Raw genomic sequence first — 20,321 nt, 5'->3', positions numbered from 1 at the left:
CCTTCCTTGAAAAGCTCTCCGGAGTTGCTCAGACGACTGCTGACAACCCGCACCATGCCAATGCTCTCATGGTTCTGCCTGCACAGCATGGTTGTGAGGCGTTCCTGTCCCAAGGATGTTGAAAACTGCCACATGCCACGTGTGCAGCTGAAATGATTCATCCCCTCTTATACCCCAATCATGACTGACAGTAAAATTCAGCAAACTAGAGCCATGGACAGATAGGTCAACGTGGAAGAAACATTTTTAATCATTCACTCACAGCTGCTCTCTCTGTAATGACCCAAAGCAGCAACCTTGTATTTTTGCTGTCAGTGCAATAGTTTGGGTAGGAAGGAGCCTTTAAAGGCCATCTAGTCCATGTCCCTCAGCAATAAGCAGGGACATCTTCAAACAGATGAGGTTGCTCAGATCCCTGTCCAGCCTGACCTTGAATGTTTCCAAGGATGGGACACCTACAACCTCCCTGAGCAACGTATTTTTTGTGTTTTCTGCAATACCTAAGGAAGGAACAAGTGAAATACTTTTCTTCTTTGGTGTAGAAGATAATATAATCTCTTGGAGAAGTAGTCTGCTGACATTTTAGAAATTATGTTTGAGCCTCTCATATTGAGACTATTTTCCCTGTATTTCCCGTGTTAGAAAAATGTTGCACTTACATGTAGGTCTTTTGGTGAGACATTAGGGATACTATTGATGTAAGCAATCTTGTCCTCCCATTTGAAGTTCATTCCATCTCTCTTTGCAGAGATGGAATAGCAAGTACTGCTAAGTGGCCAAGTGAATTAGGTTAGTACTGACTCACATTAAAAGTAGATGACGTTTTTTATTGGGGTTTTAATCTGGTTCACTATCATTCTTCATCTCTTGCAGTACCCAGAAAAAAAAAGCCCACATCCCAAACAATAACTAAAACCAGTAGAATATAGAAGTCTAGATCAAGTTTCAGGAATAGTTATTGTTAAGTAGTACAGCTAAAAATATGCTGTGTCTCTGATCTTGATACAGCCTTTTGTAATTACAGGTCCAGGGAAGGATTTAAGGAGGGCAACTTTATTGAATCAAGTCAGAGGATGTTGTGGGTTTGGAGATGCTTGACTCACAGAGAGATGTTGACCACAGATTTGAAGCTCTTCAAAACTTCAGAGCTCTACAAAGAGGTAACAGTTTGAAAGAGCAGCTTTCCAAGATTTGTAGGACTGACCCTGAAACTCCAAATATCCTAGTGAAAAGGAACCAGAGGTAGTGTGTAGTTAATAGCCTTTTGCTGGAAGCTGGGCTTTTATCTTCTGTTTGCATGCAGAACTGTGAAGTTCTAATACCTTCACAGACTTCTGTGAGCTACAATAATACCAGTAATAGGCTAAAACTAGCAAAAACATCTGCATGCCTGTTAAATGCCAGGTTGGATAGGGCTTTGAGCAGCCTGGACTAGTGCAAGGTTCCCTGCCAATGGCAGAAGGGTTGAAACAAAATCATCCTTAAAGTTCCTTCCAGCCCAAACCATGTTATGAGTTTCTGATTCTATGCATGTCTGGTAAGGTTCTTGAGCTCACTTTTTAGAAATACAAAGTTCAGGCTGTGACCTAACACCACCCATTTAACTAGACAATGGCACTGCAGGGATGGTGACTTCACCACCTCCCTGTGCAGACCATTCCAGTGCCCCATCACTCTTTCTGTGAAGAAATTCTTCCTAATGTCCAGCCTAAACCCCCCGGTGCAGCTTAGGACTGTGTTGTTTTGTCCTGTTCCTGTTGCCTGGGACAAGAGACTGAGCCCCATCTGCTACACCCACCTTTCAGGCAGTTGTGACAGTGACAAGGTGTCCCCTGAGCCTCCATTTCTCCAGGCCAAAGAACTCCACTCCCTCAGCTGCTCTTCAGGACTTGTGCTGCCCTTCCCAGGACACGCTCCAGCACCTCAGCGTCCTTCCCAGACTGAGGAGCACAGGAATGGGCACAGCCTCAAGGTGCGGTCACACCAGTGCCGAGAGCAGGGGAAGATTGAGTTCCCTGCTCCTGCTGGCCACACTCTTCCTGATACAGGCCAGGATGCCATTGGCCTTCTTGGCCACCTGGGCACACTGCTGGCTCTTACTCAGTCTGGCACTGTCCCTTTCTGCCAGGGCACTGGACAGCCAGTCTGTCCCCAGCCTGTAGCACTCCAGGGGATTGTGGTGGCCAAAGTGCAGGAGCTCACACTGGGACTTGTTAAACCTCCTATCTTTGGATTTAGCCCATCTACCCAGCCTGTCCCTTCAGAGCTCTCCTACCATCCTGCAGGCCAACACTCACTCCCAGCTTTGTGTCATCTGCAAATTTGCTGATGGACTCAATTCCCTGATTGAGATCATCAGTAAAGATACTAAACAGGACTGGGCCCAACACTGATTCCTGGGACACAACAGGTGACTGGCCACAAAGCACATCTGCACCATTCACCGCCACTCTCTAAACCCATAGAAGAGTGTATCTGTCAGTTGTCCAAGATTATTAAAACTGCTTTCATTTCAGCTCACAGTTTAAACAAAAACATAATTTCCTTATGTGGGGTAAGTGAAGGTAAGTTTGAAACACTCAGACGTAGTAGAAATTAGTTTCATAGTCTTAAAAAACTCAGACTTTACCCATGTCTGGTAAATAGAGCTGCATTTCTAGAAATGTAGAGGAAAGAATGTGGTTTATGAAACAACAATCCCCTACAAAAAGCATATGTGACCATATAACTAAAACTGTCTTGGACTGCATTTGGTAAATGACTGTCAATGTCTCTGGTCTGTAGAAGGCTACAGACCTAGTTAAAAATGAAGAGTGAATTCAACATTGTTCTTCATAGACATAGATGGCCTCTGAGACTGTAAAGGAAATGTAGGGAATATGACAAGGTTAAAACTGCATAACACATCTGTCACCCTAGTTTTTTGAGATTTTCTAAGCCTTCTGATGTTGACATTCTTGTAGTGAACTTTCTCACACACTTTCTGTAAATAACTCATTGTTTTGCATTCCTTGATGGAAGAAAAGAGAGTTGATAGACTGTTGGTTTAACCGGTGTCATTGGAGAGGTGTCACTGTCACCCTCCAATCCACTGTCACATTTGTAAAACTATAAATATTGGAGTCAGAAAATAAACTTCCCTTTTTTTCCTTCACCTTGAGAACGGTGGTGTGCTTGTGTTCTTTCGTGTCCTATAGCGACACACATCCTTTTTGTATTAATTATTTCCAAATAAGCTGGATTGAACCAATTTATGTTCAGACACTCCCCTTGGAATGACCAGTTACTCCATACTAAGCATATATGAATAGAAAATGTGATAAACTAGTTTTGGCTGGGATAGTTAATCTTCATCTTAGCTAGTACAGTGCTATTTTGCTCGTAGTATGAGAATAATGTGGATGACACACTGGTATTTCAGTCATTGCTCCGTAGTGCTTATCCTACATCCAGGACTTTGCAATTTATCATGCTCTGCCAGCAAGAAGGTACAAAAGAAGTCATGAGGGGGTATGGCCAGGACATATGTTTTTAGTATGAAAATTCAGTAGAAAATCTAGTCGACATCTCTCTAGTATGAAAATCTAGTATACATCTCACATTTGTTTGCCTGGACTTGTTCCCTAAAGGAGTCCTTTCTGTTACCATGTCTTTGTTTCCCCCCCAAAATATAAGTAATAAAACAAAGGTCAGACATCTTGTTCCTTTCCCATGAAATAATTAAGAAATTGGATTTGAAAGAGGGTGTCTCAAAGAGAAAAAATGTCAACTGCCAGTAATATGAAATAATGGCAACACTGTACTGAAAACAGCATAGAGGGCTAAAAAAATCAAACCCAGAAACAAGACTCAGATTTTCAAGAAAATAATTAAAGCAATAATACTTTGGAAGGAAGGGTCCCCGGGATGCACTGGGAATGTGAAATAAGCAAGCCAGCCAATTGATGAGGTTGCCAACTGACCTGGGCAAGTGGCTCTGCAAGTGTGTGTCTGCATCATGGAAATGAGAAAAGCTGTTCTAACTGAGGGAGGCAGCCTGTATAACAGAGCATGCAGCTATCAGTGCTGTCAATATGAAAATATATTTTTTTTTAAATTTAGAGCAAAAAATTGTAACTCGAACTGTATGAAAAATGAGAGAGGTTACTTTAAGACTTCATCATATCTAAACAGAAGCACACCAAGGGCGTAAGGTATTTGTCAATGACAAGCGATCATGCTCTGAAAACAGTTTTTAGAATAACAAATACTACTGTAACAAGGATTATTTCAGATGCCTGAGAAAAGACATCTCATCAACTCAAAAAATTGAATGGAAAAAATGAATGAAAATATTGTGAATGAAACCATTTTAAACCCCAATATGTGAGCTTCCGAAGTTTAATAATGTAGCTCAGTGAAAACAGGGAAGAAGGTCATGAATATAAGCAGGATAAATAGAAAAACATGGAATATTTTTCCAAGAAAACTAGGAATTATTTCAAACTTATGTGAGATAAAAGTCAAAGCATAAAAGGGAAAAAGCTGCAATAGGCACTATTTTTAAACTCACATTCTGCAATGCACTTTATGATGTGTTCTTTGTTGTCCTAGATCTTGTTTAAATTGATTTTATTTATATTTTTTGGTTTTTTTTAAAACTGCCTGAAGAACTTCAATCATCATGACGATGCTGAAACAGAAGGCGAGATAGGATGAGAAATTTGGAATGCAGAATATTCCTTGTTTTTTTTTTTGTTTTTTTTTTTTTTTTTAGTTTACTTTTGTTTGTTTGTTGGGATTTTTTTTATACCATCCACTCACAATTAAAACTTTGTCTACTCCAGATAACACAGTAAAGGTGGGCAGGATTTTAGAAGCAGCTGATAGATGATTGTAGCAAGCAGGGCGTCTGATTTTAATAGCTATCCTGCAATGCAACTTTGAGTTGTAAGGGCCTCCTGCAGCGCTCAATGCCCCTAGAACACCACAATCCTTTCTGCAGAAGTCCCAACATTTCTGCTTTCAGTGTCTGGCACTGTGAGTTACTAACGCTGTTAGTCACAGTACTGCTTGTTAAGGGCATGCTAACCCTGGCAAACAGCTCACAACAGCGCTGTCTGTACTGCAGCTGGTCACTTTCTGGTTGTACAGGTTGGATTTACATTTGCAATAAATGTGATCTGCTTATTCCACTTAAGCTCCGCTCTGCATCCTGAAATTGAAGGATGTGATCCAGTTTAGGAATAATTTTCTTTGACAAAAAGATTCAAATAATATCAAACTGGAAAAGAATCATAATGAAAACTGTGTTGCCATTTCACTTTGCCCTATGGACCATCCCATGTCACCTGCTTAATGAATATCACAAGACACTATTTAGTGCTGAGCAATGTGTTTACACAATATAGGTCTCCCGATGGAGCAACTTAACCCCAGCTCTTGTCAAACCCCAATCTGTAAAAAAATAAAATTTTTTAGTCTTAAATTTGCTTGTTTTGGTTAATGACAGTTCCTACTTCCAGAGATTAAAAAAAAAAAAGTCTTGTCAAAGTGCCTTCTGAATCAAAGCTCAAAAGAAAAGAGAGTGCGAGAAAAAGTAATTTTCTTTAGAATTGCCTTTGCAGTTCCTTTTCATTTGCTGTTTTGGCTTGACATCGATGGAACTGGCTTTTTGTGTACAATTTATAGTGCATATAGAGAATGCATTTAATGAAAAATAAAAATCTGTTAGTTTTCCTGACAAAGATAATGTTTTACCTTTTCCAAAATACTTTTAATAATAGTTGAACTGGAAACTTTAGAGAAAAAATTGAAATACTAAAAAACTCATTAAAAAACAACACTGTTGTTATGTGCTCTGCACGGCTGGAAAACCTCTTTTTTGGATTTAAAGATTTCTTAATTCAAAATTCTTATTTAACTTGTTGTTTACACTCTGAATCTGTTTCTTACATCCTGTGCCTGGATAATTTATTTTGGTTCTTGCTATTGTGCCAAAAGAATGATATATAAATATTCTTAAATTCATCTTCAGCACTTTTTGCTGAAAGTCGAACATAGATAAATCTGTTGTGACATTCACTCTTATGCTTCATTATGTTCTGAAGAGTTTTTACAGTCTTTTATGTCTTTGTTTTTCACTTACTGCTTTTGCATTTGTTGTAAAGATTAAATATATATGATATATATTTCAAGTTACCACTCATAATTCTTTGGTCCTGTACATAGTTTTTAAAAAAATGCCAGACTGATATGAAAAGTTTTGGAGGAATGAAATGAAAATTGAAAGCAACACTCATGACAGAACTTTATGATCTGTGTTCTACTACCTACTCTGTAGATGTATGGGTTTATGATGCAAACCTTGCAAAGTTATTTCACTGCTCTTATATGTGCAAACAATTTAATTGTATTTTGAATTTTGAAATATTTGATCTCAATGTAACATTACATGATTTATTTTTGCAAGAATGTACTCAGCATACCTATAATTTTTCCATTCTAAACTACCAATCCCTCAACTCCACAAATGATTTTTGAATAAATTTTGCATTTTAAATACTTTAGATGATTGTTTCAGGGTATTATTTAACTTCAAAAAAATTGTACAACTGCCATCTAAACATTTGTGTATGCAGAAAATGGAAAAGCAATTACATGTGCCTTTTCTGTTATGTACTTTAAGGGCACCTTTTGATGGAGGTGCACCTTACAGTGGAGTTATCTGTGTGCTGACACCAAAGTCTGATGGTGGTACAGCCAGTAATTACACAGACCCAGCACAGCTCTTGGAAATAAAGAACAGACTGCCATGTTCTGGTTAAAGCAGGCCAGACGACTAACATTACACATTTGTGTTGCATTAATGGAACCACCTCTCTCAGTTTCTTCATTCATAAAGTGGAAAGGCATGTGTGAAATTTGGGAGGCATAACTGAAATTTATTGTTGTTTGAAGAGACCTAATCCATTTCCCTCTGAAAAAAAAAATCTTCACAGCACTTGTTTGGCCATTAATTTCCTGAAGTTAATCCATACCTGCAGGTGGGATTTCTGTTAACAGAATTTCATTCCCAAAGCCACCTGCCATTTCAATCTCTTATTTCTCCAATGTTTGCCCATTATCTAGAGAAAAGCATAATCTTAATCTACATATTAAAATCCCTTTAAGACATGTTAATGATATGGAATATGTATATATTTATGCATATAAGAAGTGTCCTGTTACAACTCATTAAAGATTAAATTTCTGAATTTTACAGACAGGTGAATATCCAAGTGAAAATGGCTACTGCATTTCTTGAATGATAACCTTGTTGGTGGTTGGTCTCAATTTTACATTTATTGAATTCTTGACTCTCTAAGACCCTGTATCAAGTTTGAGAAGGCATAGGCTTTACTGATTAGTATTTAGATATTTGCAGATTGTGAAAACAGATGTGCTACGGATTTCCAAGGGTGAATTTAAAGTTCAAAGAAATTGAAGAAAATAAAACCTGAAGCAAAGTACATTAGTCACTAGCAGCACAGCAGCCACTATCCCAGATAACAAAGGTAGCTTAGAACAATGCAAGACCATAGATTCATGTGGAACATTAGGAGCAGAAGTGTTCAAATCCTAAACCTGAAATGATTATCCATGTAGGACCCACACAGCTTTAGGTCTGTATAACAATCAAGAAGATTAAATACTGGTCCATGTATAACTGAGTGGCAGCAATATTCACTCTGTAAATTATAGCAATACTAATAAACCAGTAGGTTTGTCAAGGATGCCAGTAAGGCAGTATTGAGGTGGAAAAAGAAGCCGTCAAGCGGATTCATGAAGAACAACGTGACCCTATTTCTTTATGGAATCCAAATATTTAAAAGTTATTGACTTTTTACTTCAGAAACACAGATTATGGGGAAAATTATTAAATTGTTGGATATTAAACAATCACAAATGTATCAAAGTTACTTGTATAATCATATCCCATTCTCTAGTGAATTAATCTAGGGACCGAGTATACACAAACATGTCATTAACAGGTATTGTAAAGAACATTCCTGAGAGCATTGCTAATCATTCATCAGGTATTTTCTAATGACTGAGTGCTTGTATTTACTGGGAAAGCTGAAAAGATTTTTTTTTTCTAAAAGGCTGCCCTAAAAGGAAGAACTTACGTGCTGTTGCAGCAAACCTCCATCATCAATGAAGTTTGAAACATATGTAAGGCATGGCAGACATGGTATTCTGTTTGACATAGTAACTGGAAAAAATCAAACCTGTTGAATAAGATCACGAATATGTGGGTTTTTGCTTTACTTCCAGATAGACTATGGATGTAACTCAGGGCAGTGCAAACACTGAGGCTGTTGTCAGTGAGAGCTTGGATCAAATGACTGCAGAGACTCTATAATCATGGTGGAGGGATTCAGCCCTGGAGGGACTGAAAAGATGTGCAAATGTGGCTTGGCATTGCTGGGATAATCGTTAGACTTTATGCTTCTAGAGGGAAAGACAGAACTGTCCTACTGTTACCCAGTGGGTTACTGCTGAATTAATGTATCAAGGAGAAAACCTAGTGGGACACAAAGGTCGTTTTGTTGTGTTCTTTTTTTCTGTGTGTTTGTTCATTTGGAGGTTTTTCTTTTTGTTTGTTTGTTTATTTCTGGTTGGGTTTTGTTTTTATTTTGGTTTTGTTTGTTTGTTTGTTTTGTTGGGGTTTTGTTGTTTGTTTGGTTTGTTTGTTTGTTTGTTTGTTTGTTTTCCCAGTGTGACTGTTTAAAGACTACAAGGTGTGTGAATTTAAAAGACAACAGCCCATTTGGAACAACTCCATTTATGGACATTTATATGTAAAAGTAAGTGAGGGGGTGTATTCTGTTTTAGATGGTTTCACTTGCAAAATGTATTTTATTCATAAGAGTTCCCTGGAAGAGGAGGTTTTTCGCAAAAGGTATTTCAGTCAGTTTTACCTCATAGGCAGAAAATGTATAATGAGCGGACACCTTCTCCAGTAGGACATATTACATTGCATCTTTTAAGAGATGCTTGCAACCTACTAACAGCTGACGTTGTCATGGATATTAAGGTTTTCATCCAGTAGTGAAATTCGTACCAGCAATGATTTCAGTGACTTCTTGTCAGCTTAGGGATAGTTGTCTGTTAAATTTAGAAACACAGTCTTAATTCAGAAGATCACTGTGCTCATTACTATTTGGTAATTGTCAGTTCTTCCCGAGATACTTGTTATAGAATCACTTTCTTCAGGGGAAAATAAAGTATTTGGATTTATTTTTACTTCTTTGCATGAAGCCTTATATTTTAGAGTGTTTAGTGTTTTTATGTCAGCACTGTATTGTTTCACTTGTTGCAATAATTACTAACAGTCTATTCTCAAATGGTGCTGCCAAAGAGGAATAATCTGGTTCCTCTATCATTTTACTGATGGATATTGCACGGCCTTTAGCCCCACCTGCACAAGACGTTGCATGCTTTCCTTATATTGCCTTCCTGGCAAAGTCAGTCAGGTTAGTCTGCAATTCAAGTGCTGGAGTCCAAAGGTAGAGGAAAAAGCAGGCTCACCTTTGCTCATTACACCTAGAATGCTTTTAGAGATTCTGCTTCCCTTCATAACATTGTTTACAATATGGAAAATTGCTACAGAAAATTGACTTTCCTCCAACAAGAACCTCCTCAAGATCTATCTAGTCACTTAGAAATCTCCCTGTTGCCATCAAGTTATTCTCTCATTTCATGTCTAATTGGGCAATGGATCTAATTCTTCTGTCTTTCAACTGTTGCCTTGGGAGTGTGAGTAGTGTTTGTCACTAGAAATGATCGCACGTATTTTTAGGGAGCTCCATAAAATAATATTATATAATTGATGTTTTACTGTACATAAGACTCACTAATACTTTGTGAAGACCTTCCAGCTGAGAGGGAAATTGAATATTTTTACCAGCAGAAGCTAATTGGAAGAAGCCAGCCTCATGTCGACCATGCACTGCTGTGATGATGTAAAGGTGAGAACATCCATTTGCCATTGTGCTTTTTTCCTGAGCAAATAGCATAGATACACATCAAATTCCCTCTCCTAGAATAAAGCATGTCCTATGGGAGTCGGTCAGGACAGCAGTAACTAGAAAAGAAGGCTGTAAATGTTAAGCTGTTCCCAAAATATCTTTCTCCTCTCTTTTTGAGTTCCATTATTATTAATGCAATTTCAATTTTGCCTTGCTTCTAATTTCATTAATTACCTTTCAAAAGATGAAAGATGTTAAGATTTGGAGCATTCTGAAGGGGACATTAAACAAACCTAATTAGAGATATTCCATGCCATGAAGTCTCCCATTGAAGCCTATTTTGTAAAAGCACCTAAGTATATTTAATTGTTAAATAATAATTAGGTGTGAGCATTAACGATAATGTATAGTTAACCTAGTTTGTGCTATCTGATCCAATTAATTTCTATAAATGCAATAACTTCCTTTTGAGCTAATTCAGTTGAGACACTGAGGCCAGCTCTTGTCCTCTCAGAAAGGTCTGTTGTACACAACAGACTCTACTTTTATTTTTTATCAACTTTACAGGAGGAATTAACATGATCAGATTGCAGTAGTCATGAAACTTGGGGCACACACTGTAGCCAACAAATCTGACTTCTGTTGCTTTCATTTATTTAGGCTAAACATACATGTGAGACATTCCTGGATCAATAAGTAGTGTCAAAGAGCCAAGACATTGCATCATTCTTAAAAATTAATTTAATCTTAAATCAATATTAGAATCAGCAGAACTTTTTAAAGAATATAGAACTATTGTTTTCTGAAGAAAAGCCATAGAAAGCAGCAGTCTTACAGTTACAGAAGTGTTCCTAATTTTACACACAAGCATCTATGAAATACATGTACACAGTGGAAAAACACTCAGCTCTTTCAATTTTCAATTAAATGTTTACATCTAAAGCAAACAATCCTGATAAATTAATGGCATGTTACTTAGCAATCTTGCTACTTAGCAAGTTATACAATTCTTATTATTACTGTAATTTTATTGAATAAATATGAATGTTGTAGAAGTGTGTATTCAGCATTAAGTAATATTGCCAAGGTGATGTCCCTTTTATACTCTAAAGGTTATTTGGAATGGATACATTGCCAGCAAGACCAAAGAGGAATAATCTGGTATTTCTCAGTATGATATTTCTCAATTCTGATATTTCTCAGTAAGGATTGTGGGTCAAGTAGAATTTAACATACACATTTGTTTGCACTCAGATACCATAAAAGATGTGCATATAGGTTTGAGTAGGAAAAGCATCCAAATAAAATACTGTGCAAAGGTTCAGCTTTTATGCTGTTAAGTTCTTGTGCATGTTAGTCATTGGCCAGTCAGAAGTGGGATTCCCCAAGGCTCAGTATTGAAGACAATACTGCTTAATATCTTAATCAGTTTGTTTTTATCTTTATTTGGACCAAGGACTAGAGGGCATCCTCAGTCAGTTTACAGATGACGCCAAATTGAGCAGGAGTGTTGACCTGTTGAAGAGTTGGAAGGCTTTACAAAGGATCTGGACAAGCTGGATCAGTGGGCTGAGGCCAGTGGAATGAGGATCAACATTTGCACTTGGGTCACAACAACTCAAATCAATGCCACAGGTGTGGGGCAGAGTGACTGGAAAACGGCACTGCAGAAAAGCTGCTGGCCAACAACCAGTTGAACATGAACCTGAGTCTGCCCAAGTAGCTGAGAAGGCCAATGGCATCTTGGCCTTTATCCAAAATTGTGTGGCCAACAGGACCAGGTAAGTGACTGTATGGATATTCCCATTTAAGTTTAAGTGATGGGTTTTATTCTCAATTAGCTTATTCACTTGCAAAATTTATCCTCTTCAGAGTTGGTATTTCCCAAAAGGGGAGATTTTCACAAGAAGTATTTCAATCAGTTTCATCACATAGGCAGTTTATCTGACTAGACAAGAAGTTAATTATGTATAATAGATTTTGATAAAATAGCAGAGAATATTCTGAACTCCAATTTTCATGTACACTAACACATTATTTATATGGCTTGTAATGTGTCTGCCTCATTTGTCAAAATACCAAACCTGCTTTCATGGAAGAACCTGTAGACATGTTTTAAACCTGAAGTCCACCATTAATCTTTAAAGGTGAAATACAAGGCAAAAAAAAATGGTTTTCATATTTCATCACTTCCTTTAAAATCTGAAATTACTACACTGGCAGCAGAGGAAAATGTCTGCTTCATTTTTTAAATAATGTTTTTAGCATTTTCTAAGATACAGTGCCTCACAGCCCTTTTGTGTTGCTGTGTTGTAACAGGATCTTTGGAGATTTGTAAGATGCAATTGTCCACATTTTAATTTTAAATGGTCTGATGTTTTATATGGAAAGAAAAAAGAGCAATTAAGAGGAGAAAAAATAGCATTTCAGATAAGACCTTAAATCAGCATTAGTAATATGGTTACCCATGATGTTGCTGAAACCTTTAGGGGAAAAAAGCATGCCTTCATCCTACTGAAGTAGTCTAAGTTATGTCCATAATAGCATATGTGTGAAGATATGCTGGGAACACAAATAACTCTGTTCAGATTGTGCCCTTAGCAAGATCCTGACAGAGTCCTTCATCAGGCAGAAAAAGTAGTTCCATTGGACTTCTAAAGAAAGAAACTTACAGAAAAATTATGTATTATTTCTGTGCAGCTAAAGAGATACAAAGCAGACCTTCTGTATTAAAAATGTTGATAGTTTTAACCAGTGTGTAAGAAAAATATTTGGTATTCAGAAAAATATATAATATTCAGAAAATTTTGAATATCAAACCAGGATTACTTTGAATATGAAATTTTACTTTATTTATTTTTTTAATTATTTATTATTTTCTCAATTCACTTTTAAGATAATCCTGTGAGCACTGCATGCAAATAATTATTTTAAATAAAAATATGCTTCTCAAAACTTCTAAAATTTCTCTATTATGAGAAATCCAGTGTTTTTTAAGCCATAAAATACACTGGATGTTAAGTAAGTATTTGTGAATGCAGTAATGCTGATGCATTTTTGATTTGGAACAATGGCCAAGCATACTCATCCTGGAGCAACTCAAAAAGGACTGTAGCTATATAGTCTATACCTTTCCCTTTCATGTATTTTGTGATGTAATAAACAAGCATCAAAGGAAGGAAAAGGTCCTTGAGTTACACAAACTGAGGGCAGGCTGACTCCAACTCCAAAGTGGTGAATGGAAACCAGAAACATTTGCTTAGCTTGTGTCCTAAATTGCATTATTTTCAGAGTGAATCTTGTATTTTTGAAACAATTCTTAGTTTGTCATTCAGGTTTTTGCCTCTGCAGTGCTGAGATACAACCTCCTTGTTTGTGACACTGACATTTTCCTGTACTGTTCCTCACCTTATGCATATGTGAACAATTGCTTTCTGGATAGGGTGAGCAGACAATAACAAGGGAACACTCTCTAATTTAAAACTTTTTACTCAAGATACATATTTCTGAGCTTTCTAATGCTGTGAGTTATGACATTAACCTAATCTTGTTGAATACAGAAGAAAGGTGCTACCCGAAACCTGTCAAGGTAATTGTTCTTCTTTGTCCTCTGAGACAGGAGTCCTTTGTGTCAAATAAACATTTCTTAGGTGTTCTACCATAATGTGCTCCTCATCTTCAAGATCTGCATCTTCTTTCATCTCCCACCTGAAAGAAAAAGCATTTTATTAATTCTTAATGTGTTTTAAACTAGTCTTTAGAACAAGTTAAAAAATACAGAACTTGTTTTTATCAATTCATTGCCCTCCCCAGCCATGGTTACTTCAGTTGAGATTACTGAATCATGCAAAATACAACCCCCAAAAACCTTGCCACACAGAACTTGGCATGGGCATGAGGAATTGACACAAATTGTCAAAGCTACTACAAAATCTTATATTTACTGCAACAGGATTTTTTTTTCCATTTTATGTGTCACACATACATTAGTAGAGGTGGAAACCTTGTAAAACTTGCAGAGAAAAAGTGGAAGAGCTAACAAACATTTTGGAAGTTAGGCAGATGCTCTCAATACTCTCTCAGTTTGCAGTGAAATATGACTACATGAAGTCCAACCCAAATATTTAATGTGAGTTGTCATAATTCTCTGGCATTGACAGTACTATTTCACAAAATACTACAAAACTGACTGGCTCTTTTGCTTCTTTAACCATTAAGCATAACAATCTAACAAAAAAATAGATTACATCAGATTCTTCCTTCCCCATGTGAATACTCATTTCTAGTTTAGGATTAAGAGCTAATGTCACTAAAACTGCAAAAGTGAAGGACTGTGAAGATGCTTATTTTTTTAGTAGTAGTAGTCAAATATAAAACCTTACAAGTCATGCAGTATTTTGTTAAAGATAATCAGGATAAAAAAAGCAGCAAGAGTGCTGATACGTAGTCAGGTAAACTTTGTATCATTGCAATTATGGCTACACAATGGTCACTTTTTTTACAAGTTCTGTGGATATTTTAAGAGTTTCATATCCCTTTAATATTAATCTCATTCTCTTCTAAGTAGATAATAGAGTGTAGGCTCCCAGTTCAGACCACTTGAAGACAAAAGGTAAAACACCAATACTAAAGCTAGAAATCACATTATCAAGTATTAAAACTAATAGGTTATAAATGAGCCATAGAATGGTGCAGAAAAGTAGATGTAAAAAATGAGCCAAACAAGGACTTTTGCTTTTAGGAAACTGCCAGGAGCAATACTTCAGTCCTGTCCCCACACTTCTTAGGTCCTCATTCATACTGCATAAATCAGAAGCCATATACAAGTTTAGATTGGTGAATAAATCAAATATAATACAGAATGGTGGAACGACTATATTTCATTACCTTATATTTGGAAGAAGAGAACAACTAATTTTGGCAATAGAGCATGGTGTATACTTTGTATCTATTTTAAAGCTTACTAAAATCAGAAGGAGCAAGAGCTCTGTTAGCACAATCTCATTGTTAAAAAAACAATTAGGAAAAAATATGTTCAAAGACCATACATAAATTAGCATATGTATTTCACACCTTTACCTTGAAAACTGAACCTGACCACCCATATTACTGCCTGAAGAAGTATCTGAACAAGCAAAGCATACAATGAATAAAATTATAAGCACTGAATGCCTATGGTCAAGGTTTTGCCATAATTAGCTTCCTATTACTCCACTCACATGTGACTGCTATCATACTTAACCTTATGTGCATATTAGCATTAGGTACAATTAATTGCTGTGTCTGCTTCATTCTCTGGTTTATGATATAAAATCTGACTGTATGAGCCTTCAGTGCAATCACTTTTGCAAGCCTCCCCAGTGAATGGTGTTTAACAGGGTGACTGGTTTCCCCTTTTCCTTTCGGTAATGTATATCTTCTCTTCAAATCTAGGAAGAAGTAGTGCATGCCTTAATTTGAATTTATGGTCCTCAGCATTATTCAGAAACACTACTATATGAGCTGAACTAATTATTTTTAATTAATTTGATTTGTTGCACATTTTTACCTAGAGGAGCTGTTTGCTTAAAGGACTGTCATAGTTACAGAGATAGGAGGTAGAGTGTAGCATTATGTAGCATATTTGGGTGACCCCAAATCATGTATTCCATATCTTCTCTACATCAATCTGTGCAAGGTAGTTTACTATCTCTTTAAGACCCAGAGTTGGAAGCAGAACCTTTGTGTTTTACCCCAGTTCACGGAAAGGGGAGGGGTGATGGGAATAGACACGTGGAGCTCTCTGTTTCGTCCTTTCCAGACTCTTGAGAACGTCAGAAAATGGGGCGCTCTGACAGGCTGCTAGCTGCGGCTTCCCAGGAAACGATGAAAAAAAATGACAGACAGTGACCCCTGCCACGGTTGCTATAGCAACCACTGCTTTTGGAGCCCAGGGAGATGTTTCTTTCTCTGGACTTTCCGCTGCTGCTGCTCAGGACAGCTGCCTGTCGTCAAGAGTTGGAGCCTCTCCACAAGTTTCCAGCTGCTGAGGGGGTTGGTCCTACATCTCCTGAAAAATTTCTTCTAGTGTTTCAACAGCACTGACTCCTTTAGGAGAAAAATATGTTTTCTAGGTTCTGTTTTTCACCGCTTCCATTGTTACCTGGGACAGAAAGCAGTTTTGGAACCATAGATGCTCATTTGGTGTGTTGTTGCCTTCGCGCCCTGTCTTGGCCACATGGTGCAGAGAGTGGAATTGACACCATTTTGTCTGTGTTCCTTAGAACAATTCGAGGGACCTCCTCTGCATTTGTGGGTGAGGGCTGAAGTGTTTGCCTCTATATTTCCTGCTGTTTTCTTTTAGTAAACTGTTTTTTCTTTTTCACATACCTCTTTGCATTTGTCTCTCCTCATTGGTAGAGGGTATAGGTTGAAAACTAAGGGAAGAAGGGAAGTTATTGCAGAATCTCTGCCCTGTAAAATTTCCTTAAACTAAGACATATTTGGCACCAAGCTAAAAGGAGGTCAAGAGAAAAAGTGAAAAAATAACAAATTTGACCAAATAATTTCTATATTGGGTAGAGAACTCCCTGGTTACCACATTGCTTGGTCTGATCATGGCATTGTGGCACCTAATCTTGTATATGCATCCAAATATGTGGAAGGATCTGCCCATGATAGCACTGTTCTTCAGATCAGGGAGAGGAACCAAGATACAGTTGATACAGTTTGTGTTATCAGTTTATGGAATGATAACATCAAAGGCAACGAAGATCATTTGGTAAATGTACTCATTGTTGTTTGCCTGTCCTGATCTGGGTTGCTGTGCCTGGGGGGTTTATTAATAATCACACACAGCCTGTGGGGGGAAGAGGAGAAGATGATTTTTCCTTTTGCCATTCACCTCCTTCAGGTCCGACATGTCACTTCTTGAGAAAGCTGAATTCTCTCTGGATGCTACGGACACAGTAGGAGTTCAACTGGTGGAATGGATAAGAAGCTGGCCTTCATCAATAATGGAGGCATCAACTTAAGGCTTTGGGGATGTGGGATATTAAGAAATGAAACATCTAGCTGGGCTACCCTGTTCTAGCCCCAAGCCTTAGGGAGCTGAGACATGGAAAAAAAGAACACCAAGAGGCTCCAGTCCAGCTGTTAGTCTGCTGTGGCGAGGGGCTCAATGCCACAGAGCCACCAGGTTTTTGCCTCCTTCTGGAGCTCCTCCATGGTATTATCTACTACCCTCAACATGAAAGCTTGCGCTGTTTCATACTTGTCAGGGAGTTTAATTTGGAAGTCTCCCTCTAAACAAATATAAAACTCTGATAAGGTGGCAGAATATTTGAAATAAAATTGCTATGTCCGTTCAGAAAGGGGCAACTTACTGCTCTGTGCTGGGCCCTAGTTAATGCTTTCCTGCATGCTTGTTACTTTACAGCAACAGCTACAACCAGAAGGGAAGGAGAGCAAATTGGCAGACAGCACAGTCACTCAGGCTGCAGTTAAACAAGATGAGCAGCCTAAGCCAGCACCCGTCATCCCTGTCCAAAGGAGGGGCTAAAAAAGTCCAAATCCAGTGGCCCAGTAAGATGACCATGGGGAGTTCTAGGGAGAATGTTGAAGGGGAAAATCCCTTCAACACGTCATGCCAACAATGCTACCAGGAGTAAGCAGATTGCTCTGATCACACAGCAAGTTCAGATGAGAAATCCTAATCATTCAGGGATCTTGGAAATTATCACAAACTGGCCTGAAGGGGAGTGTTTTGGACTATCATCTGAAGAGGAAGCGGATTAGGTGGCACATGCTGAGGAGGCCCCACCATATAACCAGCCACGAGAAAGTAAGAGGCAACACACTCTCTTTACTGACAGTTCCTGCCTTATCTTAGGGACAAGTCAAAAATGGAAAGCTGCCACACTGGAGCCTAAGCAGCAAGTCACAGAAAGTACTACAGGACAAGACGGATCAAGCCAGAATGCAGAGCTGAAAACCCATCTGGCTTTGGATATTGCTGATTGAGAGAAGTGGCCAACACTATACCTCTATACTGAGTTGTAGATGGTAGCAAACACTCTGTGGGGGTGGCTGGAATGATGGTAAAAGGCCAATTGGCATTGGAGAAGGAAATTTGTTGAGGCTACAAAAATTTGACTAGACATTGCTGCTCAGGTAGAGAAGCTGACCACAGAAGTTTGTCATGTGGATGCCTAGATGCCTAAGAGTTGGGCTAATGAGGAGCATTGCAACAACAAATAAGTGGATTGGGCTTCCAAAGTTAAAGGTAGACCTGGACTGGCAACAGGAGGGAGAGTTATTTCTAGTTTGGTGGGCTCAGGTCATGAGGTGTCTCAAGTCATGAGGGAAGAGATGCAACATAATGATGGATTTGTGACTGAAGGATGGATTTAACTGTGGACACTACATCCCAGGTAATCCATGATTATGAAACATGCGCTGCATCAAAGCAGGCCAAGCAGGTAAAACCCATTAGTACAGGATACAAAGGGCTAAATGTAAATCTGGAGAAGCCTGTCAGATGGATTGTATCATACTGCAGCAAACATGCCAACGCAGGCCCTATATACTCACAGTGGTAGAAGCAACCACTGTGTGGCTGCAGACATACCCTGTGCCTCAAGCCTCTCCTATGGCAACATGGCACCCCAGAAAGAATTGAATAAGACAATGGGGCTCATGTTAAAAAGAGCGTCATGGACACCTGGGCAAGAGAACCTTGTAATCAGTGGGTGTATCACGTTCCCTATCACCCATGAGCCCTTGGGAAAGCCAAAAAGTGCAATGGATTGTTAGAAACCATGCTGAACACAATGGCTGATGGAACCCTCAAGCAATGGGATCTGCGTTTACTAAAGACCACCATGGATAAGGTGTTTGACCTAAGACCTTGGAGAAGGTTTGAAGGTTCAGAATGGAATTGTGAAACCGACACAAAATAAGAATAAAGATTCATAGTTTAAGCAGAAATATTTTTTAAGTAGATAATTTCACTTATATGAAATATGGCTCATATAAGTGAATAAATATGTTAAACAAGATAGTAGAAAATGTTAAAGTTTAGCAGTAGAACTTGTTACAGAGTTAGTAAAAAGTAGAAGATACAGCAATAAGTTTCTGTAGAGTTATATGATGGGATAAAAAGAGAGGCATTGCTGCAAATTGTGTAAAATGCAGCAATTAACAATTGGTATATGAAGATGCTAGCGAGCTTTATGGAAGTAGCTGATTGGATAAGAAATTTATAAAAGACATTGTAAAATGTAAAACAATGTAAAATTATAATGCCTTCTGATGTACATACAGCTTCGGATGCGATGGCATGAACGGATGTAACAACCTTACATTCTCGCCCTTCCATGAGACTGATTTTGCAATAAACCATATTTTAACTGCCTCATCAGTCAACTCTGTCTACTTTGTATCCCAAAAACCAGCCGAGTCTGGCTGAGCTGTAAGGAAATCCAGCAGGGGGCAGGAAGAGGTAGCAAGCAGTAGGAGTGACATCCCAGAGATGCACCCCACAATCACACAGAGGGAACAGGGAAAACTGGCACTGCAGGCCAGGACCTGCCTCAGACAATGACAGCACATCCCATCTCCCACCAGAATCATACCATAGCCCCCTGCATTCCTGGGGTTTTTTATCTCCAGAGGGGAAGGTTTAGCCAGGAGAGCCTCTCTACCATCCTGTCTTTATCCTCTGGGGCACATGAGGTGCCAGGTGCCAGGCTGCCTGGGTGGCAGCCATCTTGTTTTCTTTGTTCTCAGAGTAACCAGCACCTGTGTATCTAGGCATTTTTGTTGTTTTCTTTGTTGTTGCTGTTCTCTTTTAATAAAATGTTATTTTCTTCACTTACATCTTTTTTGCATTTGTCTCTTGTTATCAGTAGACAGGGAGAAGGGAGGTAAACTTCAGAGTCTCTGCACCATAAAATCGTCTTAGCCTAAGACAAGGACAATAACCGAAAATGCTAAACGAAGTACATTCAAACCAGTTATTGGCTAATGGAAGTTTAACAATAAATCAGCAGATTCTTTTTGAAGGTACTGATTTCATACCTCTCAGCATATTTAATTGACTCTTAAACACTAGCATTGGTAAAAATCTTCAATATCATCCAGTATGGACATTCTCTAGTGTTCACTTTGTAAGAGGTTATCCTAATACATTTTCATTTTATCCAAAAGTAATCTATTTTTAAAGCATTTATGCAGATCCAATGATGTGTATTCACTTAATAGCATCCATGAATTAAAGATCTATGAAATGAGCTTGACCAGCATCTGGTCCCTTATTAATTGAGAAATTTTTCCAGTTTTCTGCTTTAA

The 20,321-nt window shown here is 38.3% G+C and overlaps 1 protein-coding gene across 5 annotated transcripts in view; it reads right to left on the bottom strand.

Annotated features, from left to right (window-relative positions):
• Positions 1 to 10,482: 10,482 nt before the first annotated feature.
• Positions 10,483 to 20,321, bottom strand: part of KIAA0825 (KIAA0825 ortholog) — a 241,539-nt gene continuing 231,700 nt past the window's right edge. For 2 of the 5 annotated variants that reach the window (XM_074533430.1, XM_074533433.1), the window contains one exon: positions 10,483 to 13,700. In XM_074533430.1, coding sequence (XP_074389531.1) covers positions 13,577 to 13,700 — 124 coding nt within the window. In that variant the 3' untranslated portion in view covers positions 10,483 to 13,576. The remainder of the gene's footprint in view (positions 13,701 to 20,321) is intronic. The other 3 variants (XM_074533428.1, XM_014268901.3, XM_026795068.2) reach the window with 3 other exon arrangements.

This window comes from Zonotrichia albicollis, chromosome Z (assembly GCF_047830755.1).
Source record: "Zonotrichia albicollis isolate bZonAlb1 chromosome Z, bZonAlb1.hap1, whole genome shotgun sequence".
In the NCBI taxonomy this organism is placed as follows: domain Eukaryota; kingdom Metazoa; phylum Chordata; class Aves; order Passeriformes; family Passerellidae; genus Zonotrichia; species Zonotrichia albicollis.
The sequence above is the reverse complement of the archived record's forward strand: the minus strand, read 5'-3'. Positions and strand labels throughout refer to the sequence as shown.